General features: G+C 31.6%; 1 protein-coding gene across 1 annotated transcript in view; it reads right to left on the minus strand.

Moving 5' to 3' along the window:
- Positions 1–9,037, minus strand: part of LOC133198494 (uncharacterized) — a 9,756-nt gene extending 719 nt beyond the window's left edge. Inside the window, exons 1-3 of the mRNA XM_061334579.1 lie at positions 8,977–9,037; positions 1,170–1,352; positions 202–444 (exon numbers count right to left, since the gene is read on the minus strand). Coding sequence (XP_061190563.1) covers positions 202–444; positions 1,170–1,352; positions 8,977–9,037 — 487 coding nt within the window. The remainder of the gene's footprint in view (positions 1–201; positions 445–1,169; positions 1,353–8,976) is intronic.
- Positions 9,038–11,212: the final 2,175 nt, after the last annotated feature.

Raw genomic sequence — 11,212 nt, forward strand, 5'->3', positions numbered from 1 at the left:
TCTTTGTTTCAAGATTTCAATGAAGCTAGTAAACTAAAAGTTCTAAAATTTAAATTTGTGGAATGCAAAAAAGGGGAAAAAAAAAGAAAAAAATATATATAAGGAGTTTATACATTAATATAAATAAAAAGCAGTTCTTACTTCTACCTAGTTGCAAATTAGAGAAATGAAGGTATGCGAAGTGATAGATTGAAGAATTACCCGGATGTATACGGTTTACCCCTAAAAACCTCCCATATCCGTCCCCATACCAGACCAGAAGCTCTTCACTCGGTTCTACGACACGTGATGTCATATAGAAGATGATGCCCTCGCACGTTATAGGGATGACATTTTCTTGCTGATATTTGGCGGGAGAGTTCACAAATCGTAACCAGTTACTACAGGATGGGTCTTCTGCATCTATGTTATAGGTACCATCGGTCCCCTGTTTTTCTACCTTTTAAAAAATCTTAAATTAGAAGGGACTCCATTGTGTATAAAATATTTACATACGGTGATGAAATACATGAACATTTAAGGTGTATTTCCGGACTTGCAGGGAAGGCTCGAGAAGATGCGACTATATTTAACACTATTTAAAGTTTCAGAGCGTTAACATCTAAATTATTTTCATTTCCAAATATTTTTAATTAAGATACTTTGCAAATTAGAAAAAGTTCATGTTCTCATGAACAACCGTGAGATGAGTCAGAATATTTCCATTGTGAAGTAATTGAAATAAAATATATAGTGCATTTTTTTTTTTTCAGAATTGATCGTTGAATGACAAAAATATGTGGTAAGTCATTAGAAAATAATGTAAATATAAGAAGTGAAGTTAATTTTTGAGAATTCATGAGGTTCATGAAACACCACGCTTCAATCCTGCATATTTATCATGAAGCGCTAAATATGCCCGTGTGACGCGTCCTAGTTCATGTCCTGATGAATTCTCAAAAATTAATATCTTTTTTTTAACTGACAATTTTAACATAAGATCAATATTAATATATTGTACCGATCTTTCTTTAACAAATCATCATATGGATCAAAACATTTGATACTTCGATACAAATGATTGATTATAGATTAAATTGTTCTTCTATTGTAGTAATTTTAACAGCCTTTTCGTTGTCAGCCTTTTAGAGGTTCTATTTAAACACATTCTTTTTCAAACATTGTATATCGGGAATATATAGAATCATCATCCCGGTCTACAGTGTGAATAAGTCCTTCATAAACCCCGAGGATCTTGAACTTCGGTACGAAGGTCTCTGCCCACGCCCTCATTCCCAACCACGGGAGTGACGAAAGTTTTATGAAGAATCCAGGTGGCGTAGTAAGGTTAGCTCGCTGATAGGGAAGGGAACCTAGATGAATCTCACATGTATGCCAAGGACATAAAACAGAGGTCAAGGACAGATAACTAAGTACTTGTATGATGAAATATGTGGATATAACAATAATATTCGAGCTCAAAGGTCCACTAAACATCACAAAATAAGAGAAGAGCAAACACGGACCTCTAAGAAATCAGAAGTGGGATCAAGTGCCATGGAGGAGTGACATACCCTGCCGACCGGTCACACCCGGCGTGTGTTCCTTGTCATTTAAATTTCTTATTATTCTAATTTTCTGAGTGGCGTAGTTTCTTTCTGTGTTATCTTTAGAAAATGATTTTTTTTTGGCGGTTGTAAAATATAACGTGAAATTATACTAATGAAATATATGAAGATAACGAACAGTATCCAGGCTCAAAAGTCAGAGCAGAGCAAACACGGACCTCCAAAGGTGGGATCAGGTGCCCTGGAGGAGTGAGCATCCCCTGCTGACTGGTCACACCCGCCATGTGCTCCTTGTCATGATCGGGAAATAACGGAAAAATCCGTCGACAATTCAGTGTGTAAATAATGGCCTAACAACTTGTATGAAAAACGTCAGTCAGCATTTGACTCAATGATAAATTGTATTTGCTGACAAAGTCATTGTATCGACCATAGAACTTACGAAATGATGACTTTAAACGAGACAGCTGATATTCTTGTCTCATCAACTTGTTTGTCAATAATTTACCTAATTGTACATACGTAGAGCATGCTCTTGTGTATCGAATCAACTGAGAAATACATACCCCGTATGCAGGTGATGAAGGTATATTGCTGCATAAGTAAGGAAAGTTGACGATTGAAAAGTTAAAGTCAACACGTTTATATTAAAGCTTGGTTGTTAGATTACCATTAACGTCTTTTCAAGTAAAATATCCAAATATGAAACAGATGTGTTAGACTCTGTGGTATCTTTTATCTCAAGCTCACAAGGATATATCGTATCGACATAAGAATGGAAATAGCCATTGTTAATGACAATACGTCGTCGATATATCTAAATATCTAAATGTCGATTGGAAGGCCATAGCAAGTGCTTTCTTCTTTTCACGTACAAAATGTATGAGAAATTCTGCTTCATATGAATACAAAAAAGGTCTACTAATAATAACGGGGCGCAATTGGTACCCTTTGGAATTCCAATAGATTGTTGGATGACCTGGTCTCCAAAAACCACATATATATTGTCAATCAGAAGCTCAACTTCAGAGTACTTGTGTGTACAATCAGAATGTTTTTTAACAAAATAATTTTGCAAATGACCAATGACAAGGTGAGTAAATTGATGAGTTTCATTTTTATTGAAAACGCAGCTGTCAATGATATCAAAAAGCCTGGACTTTAATTTATCGTGGGGAATGGTTGTGTATAATGTTGAAATGTCGTAGGTTTTTAATGTGTTGATTTTGGTAAAATCTTGTGATTTCAAATTTTCCGAAAGTTCCTTGGAATTTTCAAGTATCCACATCTGATTTACACCACTTCTCGAATATATTGTTGCACAGTACTCTTGAAGTTTCTCCTTCACCACTGTTAATATCTTAGTCAGGAGTAAAGATAGAGGCTTGGTTGAACATTTACTGGAACCCGCTATGTATCTTTGTTTGTAAGGATTTTTATGAAGTTTCGGAATCCAATATAAATATGGTAATTCGAATTCATTTTGGTTGTTTTGAATGTTAAAAATATTCAAAACTGACATATGATTTTGAAGAATTTCTTCATTAGAAAGGGAACTATGAGTATAAGTTGGATTACCACTTGTAGAATTAAATCCAAGTTCCTCTAAAATACATTTAATATAATGAGCCTTACAAACAAAGACAATGTTGTTACCTGCTTTGTCAGCAGGGAGAGTACGTACTGATCATGTAATCTATCTAATTCTTTTTTCACTTCTGGATTATTGAATACAGAAGGATAGATGGTTTTCATATTGCCTCTCAATCTTTTAATGCGCGATTTTAACATACATCTGATACATTTAATCCATTCTGACAAAGTGTCAAGGTCTTCTTTTTCATGTCTGGCCCATCGCCTGGCGTAGTCCTCTACAGAATCCATAATATTTATGAAATTCTTACGCCAGTTGAAGGATCTGGGTTCCCTAAATTTATGACTTTTTAAAATTAATGATCTAAGATCCTCATTATTAACTATATTTACGTCACCAGTAATAATGTGTCCAGCAGGACTATAGTTATAGGGCGAAGAAGAACATGAACACGATGGAGGATTATGTTTCAGATATTCGATATCTAGGCCCTGTAAAGTTTCCTTGTAATTAAAAAGTTTGAAAGCATTAGTCGATGTATATTTGTAGGAAATACAAGGTGTAGTCTTTAACTTGAAATATGGTGGAATACAAGACTGGACCCTTTTGCATGCATTAAACTGAGAGGGATATATTAATCATTAACAATGAACACATGGTATGGGCATGGTGTGAACGAAAGAAAAATGGTGTCGATTTTTTTTTTCAGAAAAAGGACAACAGACCTTTGCATTTTTGTAGCATAGAAATCATAAGGCCATCTTTAAAGAATGGTTTGGTTGCCCTCTCCCGACCGACTGGCTATAAATTGCCCAAGTCAAACATTTTTAACCTTTAGGAAAAAAAAGTACTTTTTTGCATTCCGAAAAATAGATTTTGAAAATTCAGCATTGATGTTGAAATTTTCTTTGAATACAAAAATCCCACTACCTACCGACCCATTTTTTTCATTCTGTGTCGGGTGAGGGCAAACAAACATTATTTGAAAGTTGGCCAAAATAAGAAGTGCATCTGTGAGAGAACGTTCTAGTTTATTCATACTTTCAGGCTAAACAACCCATTGCGATATCGTCAACAAAGTCTGTTGTGATAACACACTGATTTGGCTGTTTCAATCAAACATCTCTCATTGTGTATTAATAATTAGTGATATCAAGTGTGCATTTCTAGGTTTGCTCATTTATATCCTTCCAGTTTAGCTGCGAATAATGAGTAACTTGAGTACGATGACGTATGCGGAGCCTTGCCAAAGTTTTTGAGTACTGGGTAACAAGAAAGATAACTCTACTTTTATACCAAGGATTTTAAATTGTTTTTCTACATCAATAAATTTTATTTTAATTCAATTTCTTGTTGAAATTTTATTCATAAATGTTTCTTCTATACTATCAGGAGTGTAAACTTATTTTCCTCCATGTGTTATAGAGAAAACGATTTTTTTTTTATAACTTTTATTAATTTCTTTTTAAAATATGTTGACAGAAAAAAAAAATAATTTTTTGTGGTTGTCTTGTGAGCTTAATATTACATGCAAGGAAAAAAACAAAATGTGTTGAGCTATTGCAAAATTCGATTGGAAAAAAAAATCTTTAAACATATGAAATTTAAACTTAAAAAAAAAAATAAAAAAAAATCAGTATGAATTTTATTTCATTTCCTGGACAACTTTTAAAGGTTGAAATGCCTGTTCAAAGGACCGCTTAATAATATGAAAACATAAGCTGAGGATGTGTGGAGGATCCTTAATAAATGTGCAGATAAGTGTAAGTTAATTTTTATTTTTGGTGTTAAATATTTTCTTTTTTCCTGCATAATTATTTGATTAGTAGCGATACAAACTTTGGGGTAATAAAACCACGGGTCTGTTTTCTGAATGGTTAATTGGATTAAGACATATACTATAAATGTCTTACTTTTTAAAAGATTTTTTTTGTAATTTGTGTTTTTCAAAGTTGACAGTTTTACTCTATGTAGTGATTCAATCAATCAATACTATCTCTGCATCAGAAGCAATTTGTCATATACGTATAAAGAAACGTTGAATTTCTAGATTATCTTTCATAAAACAAAACATTTATTATTCATAGGGATATACTCGGTCAGAGCAGCATCTAATGGAAACAACAAAACAAATGAAAATAAAAATAGTATGAGAAAGGAATTGAATCATATCATCCTCCTGGGAAATTTAAATGGATTTTAAATAAGTATTTCAAATACACAGAAACATAAACAGACACTTGGAAAAAGGATGATAGTTGCCGTCACAATAACAGCCCGGTTTACTGTCCATTGAAAAGAAATACACGTGTCATGCAGTCTTTTTAGAGCGACGGCTTACCGATTTTTAACAATATGTTTATGCAAAATAAGCAGAACTCTTTGGGGAATTTGCGTAATCTCTGTGTAAATGGATTTTAAATAAGCATTTCAAATGCACAGAAGCATTAAAACACACTTTTAAATAAAGGATGATAGTTGCCGTCATAATAACAGCCAGATTTACTGTCCACTGTTAAAAAAATAAGCGCTTCATGTAAATTTTAGAGCGACAACTTAAAAATCAGCAACTAGGATTTCAATTGTACTTTTAAGAAGAATACACTAGTGAAGAATTCAGTTAAGCAAAACAGAAATAAACAAACATCAAGGAAGTTATCTTTGTAATTACGATAAAAATACAAATATTTATATGGCTTTACATCTATGTGAAACTGCAAATTTGCATGGATCATTCAATATTACCATATTATAAATACCTTACAAATATGATATTGGTGTAATGAATAGCATCAGTAACAGGTATTTTAATTTATTTAAAATTAGATATATATACCAAAAAAGGAAAATTCTCTATAAATTCCTGAATAAAAATGGTTTGGTGGATGTCCATTTTTTCGTCCTAAAAGAAAGATTTATAATATATGTCATGATAACTCAGATGTGCCTTTATCACTCCCGGAAATTATTGCACAATATCAATATATCATTTAGAATCGGAGAACTGTGGAATATTAACCGTAGCATCTTAATTATTATGAGAATTATTAGGAAAAACAAACATTAAAACTGTCCGAATCAGACAGGTATGGTGAACATTTGCAGCTTATTTATGCAAATTGTTATTTCTTAAGATGAATAAATAGTTAATTATTTTTAGTTTATAGGTTATATATATACATATATATATATATATATATATATATATATATATATATATATATATATATATATATATATATATATATATATATATATATATATATATATATATATATATATATATATATATATATATGAGGTTGTTTGTGGGCACCGACCTTCTAAACAGGTTTGTGGGATCTCGCATTTCTACATTGCATAGCTATGTCATATTCATGATTTAGGCGTTATATACGGTCCTTATATAATATATAATATAATTTTTGAGATAAGATTAAAAATGTTGTATATCATTGTGGGTCATTATATTTATATATATAAAGCATTGTGGGATAAAGTATATACATCGTACAATGCTCTATATATATGAATATTATGACCCACAATGTTATCATATGCAATATGTATTCTGTGCTGCATTTTATAATGTAAGACATAAGAATTAATGTTTGATAAAATATATAGATATATATGTATATTTACATATGTACAAAATAGAATGAATCATTAAGAACAGTTTTGCTGGTTTCAATATGCATAAGATTTTAACTATTATTTTTCGAGTATTTTGGGGTCAAATTGCATAATGACTCACTGCGATACATGATTTATGAGATTCTTAACAAGATATTCTAGGGATATCCTCTTTCGCTCCTTATATATATATCCCAAAATTTCTTACATACAACTATATATAGTGACAAAGATGATTTATCAAATAATGTCCACCCCACAATGTATTTGTAATTTATTTATTCATTAAGCATTGTTAGATATTGAACGACATATTTTATCTATACGCCTACTTATCCTAGATTTTCTTATATACATATATATAGTGAACCACATACATGTTTAAGCATTGAATTCTTATTTTTTAAAGTAAATTTACAGGTATAATCACTGCATTGAATCCGTAATGTCCAATCCGTAGCGTATTTTTATTGATTCAACATATAGGATAGCAGACTAATATTATGAGATTCTACACTATATATTTTATGCAATCGCCTGTCCCACAATTCGTTATACACACACACACACACATATATATATATAGTGACCCACAAACAGCTATGATCACTACATTAATAACATAATGACCTTCAATTTGTGAATTATTTATTTAAAGAAAAAGAGATTATCAACCTTATATTATGAGATTTTAAAGACAATATCTTAAGTATATGCTTACATGTCCAAAAGTTTGTTATAGACATATCTCTATCGCGACACATAAACTGGTACAATCACTGTATTTATCCCCCAATTCATTATGTACATATATACAGTGACCCACAAACTGGTATAATCACTTACAATATATTTATCCCACAATTCATTATATACATATATACAGTGACCCACAAAATGGTACAATCCCCAAATTCTTTATTATATAAATATTGCATGTAGTTGAGTGTAACATTTTCAATGTTACACTCAACTACATGCAATATTTATTAAATTATACTGAATGTTTATATAAATACATATAAGAGTGAACCGTGCACCCATAAATTCTGCGCAGTCACTATATTTTTTCGAATATCACCCGTCGTCAAGCAATGTTAACTGTTGCTACGCTGGAGCGCGTGGCTTCATCATTCAGCGGGTAATAGTGTTTTTTAACAAATGTTTCTCGACGAATCAGATTCAACTAATTTACATGAAAGTATAATATATACATATATACAGTGACCCACATTCAGGTATAATCACGTAAAATATATTTATCCCACAATTCATTATATACATATATACTGTGACCCACAAACTGGTACAATCCCCAAATTATATACATATATACAGTGACCCACAAACTGGTACAATCCCCAAATTCTTTCTATACATATATACAGTGACCCACAATCAGGTATAATCACGTACAATATATTTATCCCACAATTCTTTATATACATATATACAGTGACCCACAATCAGGTATAATCACGTGCAATATATTTATCCCACAATTCATTATATATATATATATATATACAGTGACCCACAAACTGGTATAGTCACGTGCAATATATTTATCCCACAATTCATTATATACATATATACAGTGACCCACAAACTGGTACAATCCCCAAATTCTTTATATACATATATACAGTGACCCACAATCAGGTACAATCACGTACAATATATTTATCCCACAATTCATTATATACATATATACAGTGACCCACAATCAGGTATAATCACGTGCAATATATTTATCCCACAATTCATTCATTATATACATATATACAGTGACCCACAAACTGGCATAATCTCGTACAATATATTTATCCCACAATTCATTATATACATATATACAGTGACCCACAATCAGGTATAATCACGTGCAATATATTTATCCCACAATTCATCATACACATATATACAGTGAACCACAAACTGGTACAATCACTACATTTATCATCCCAAAATGTATTGTTTTTTATTCAACACACAGCTTATCAACCTTATATTATGAGATTTTAACAAAATATCTAATCTATATGCTTACTTTTCAAATAGGTTTTTATGCATATTTAAATATAGTGAACAAAAATGTGGCATATAATCACTTTTATTTATCCCACAATATATTATATACATATATACAGTGAACCACAAACAGGTAAAGTGACCATAGTTATCCCACAATTCAATACATACATTGATACAGTGACCCAGAAACCAGTATAATCACTTCATTCATCCCATACGTCCATCCCATACCATAATACAATTATAAAATATGGTATTTTTATCAATGAAGAGAAAGGTTTAAAACGTCAAGTGCCTGTGCATTGATCTAACTATTTTCAGGAAGCGGGTGCACCCTGTGAAAATTCTTACATAATGTACAGTAGTCAAGAAGATTTTAAAGATTGTATGAATTTTAAGGGATATATGTCGACACAACAAACTTTAAAAGTGCAATATTCCGACTAATATTATCTGCAGAACACACTCAACAAAATGTAATTGAAAGCAAATATGTGTCTAATTTGACAAGAAATTTTACTCCCATTTTACACAACTTGAATATTTTTCAAATAGAATTACTACTAGTTAAGCACCTCACTTAATAAATATTCTTATTATAATCGACCTTCATAATCCACCCATTTCAATTCAATACGTTTGATTTCCATTGGTGAACTCTTCAAAATTAGAGGCGCGTTTGGTCGTCTGACTGGGACAGCATGGCGTTGCGGATAATACAAAACATGCCAACCTCAACCCAATTTTAAATGTTAAATGTATTTGTCATTCCAATTAAAGAATATACGAACTAAAAGACATATGTATGAGAGCAAGACCCCTAAATTTATCATCCATTAATAAAAAAAATACGACATTTTCGAGGCATGTGTATTGTATTTAGATGTACCATGCGATAAATAAATACATACGATCAACAATAGATATAAATTCATATCGTTGTCATTTCTACTCTTAATGTATATAAAGTCCACAACAATAAAATATTTCATCTGCGTTTTATTAGGATTTGTTCATCGACATTCAACATTTGTTTACATGTTTATGTTACGTTTGTCCCAAAAATCCCGCGAGATTTGTGCATTTTCCGACTTTTTCACAAAAGAGCGCACTTAGAAGAGTGGGAATAGAACGTATTAACTGAGTATTAACGAAGAATATTTAAAAGACCAGGTTTTTAATTTGCCCGAACAGGTCCGACAGCACCAACCCATTTTTAATTTCCAACACTCGAAATTTGACAATGGAAGGAAATTTTCAATCAAGAAATGATAAATTTTATACCAAACGTATTCTGTATCATAAACCGACAATGCAAACGGCGTGATATCTTAATTTTGATAACTGGTCCTCATGGTCATTATTTAGGGGATTATGAAATTTGATCTTGAGAGAGGAATTTTTTGAATGACCAATACGTATTCTTGAAATGATCACTTCGTCTTCACGTTTAAGGTTGAAAAAGGTCAAATGATCTATTAACTTTGTTTTCTATAGGATATTCTGAAATGATTTTATCGCTTGTTATTTTTTTAATGCCAGAAAAAGTGACATTTTCTGAATGCAGAAAGGTCAAATAGTTGACTATGCAAAGTAATTTGAAACTTTTTCATTGTCATAAATTTTAATGTGTTTATTCTGGATAAAATAAGACTGTATGATTTGTTTGGATAAGAAATGTTGAGGGAAAAACTTCAAAAAAAATGATATACTTGTTAAACATAATAACAGTGCAGAAAGGTCATATAAAATTATCCGTAGTGCCAAAAAAGAGCGCTAACACTCATTTTTTGTTTTTATTTTTAATCAAGATCTATGTGTAGAAAAAAATTTACTACGCTTGATGCTTTTTGCAACATGATTCAATCTCCCAAATCGCAATATTTATTGCGTTGAAACAAAAAAATGTGTTTAATGGCAATGTTTATTGCTTTTAAATGCAAAGCACAACTCGTAAAAATGCATACGCCATATTAGTTTTCCTATCTCCGATATAAACAATGGGGTATACTTTTCGCACTTGTTACACCTGACTGCTTTCTTGTCAGGAGTACCTGCGTGGAATGTACGACAAGTGTTCCTGTTGGTTATCTTACATTACCTTTGTTTACATTTTATTGCAGTTACGTGTATTTGTGTTTGATTTACACTGACCTGTGCAACTGATGTAAGTTTCTTTGGTAACTTTGTATTCTGCCGTGGAAGAAGCACCGTTACTTAGCTATGTAGAATACAATACGTCCGTCACCGATGAAAACTGATTATACTGAACTGTGACCAAGTTAACGGCTTATTTTGGGTCCGTACAGGTAACGGAAAATGCAAAGTAATATGGCGGACAAACATAGATCTCTGCCATTTACGAATCGTGTTCAGCTTTAACTTATAAACCGTATCAAAAAAA

This window comes from Saccostrea echinata, unplaced genomic scaffold, assembly GCF_033153115.1.
Source record: "Saccostrea echinata isolate AGI-Se365-2 ecotype Australia unplaced genomic scaffold, CSIRO_AGI_Sech_v1 ptg000033l, whole genome shotgun sequence".
NCBI classification, from domain to species: domain Eukaryota; kingdom Metazoa; phylum Mollusca; class Bivalvia; order Ostreida; family Ostreidae; genus Saccostrea; species Saccostrea echinata.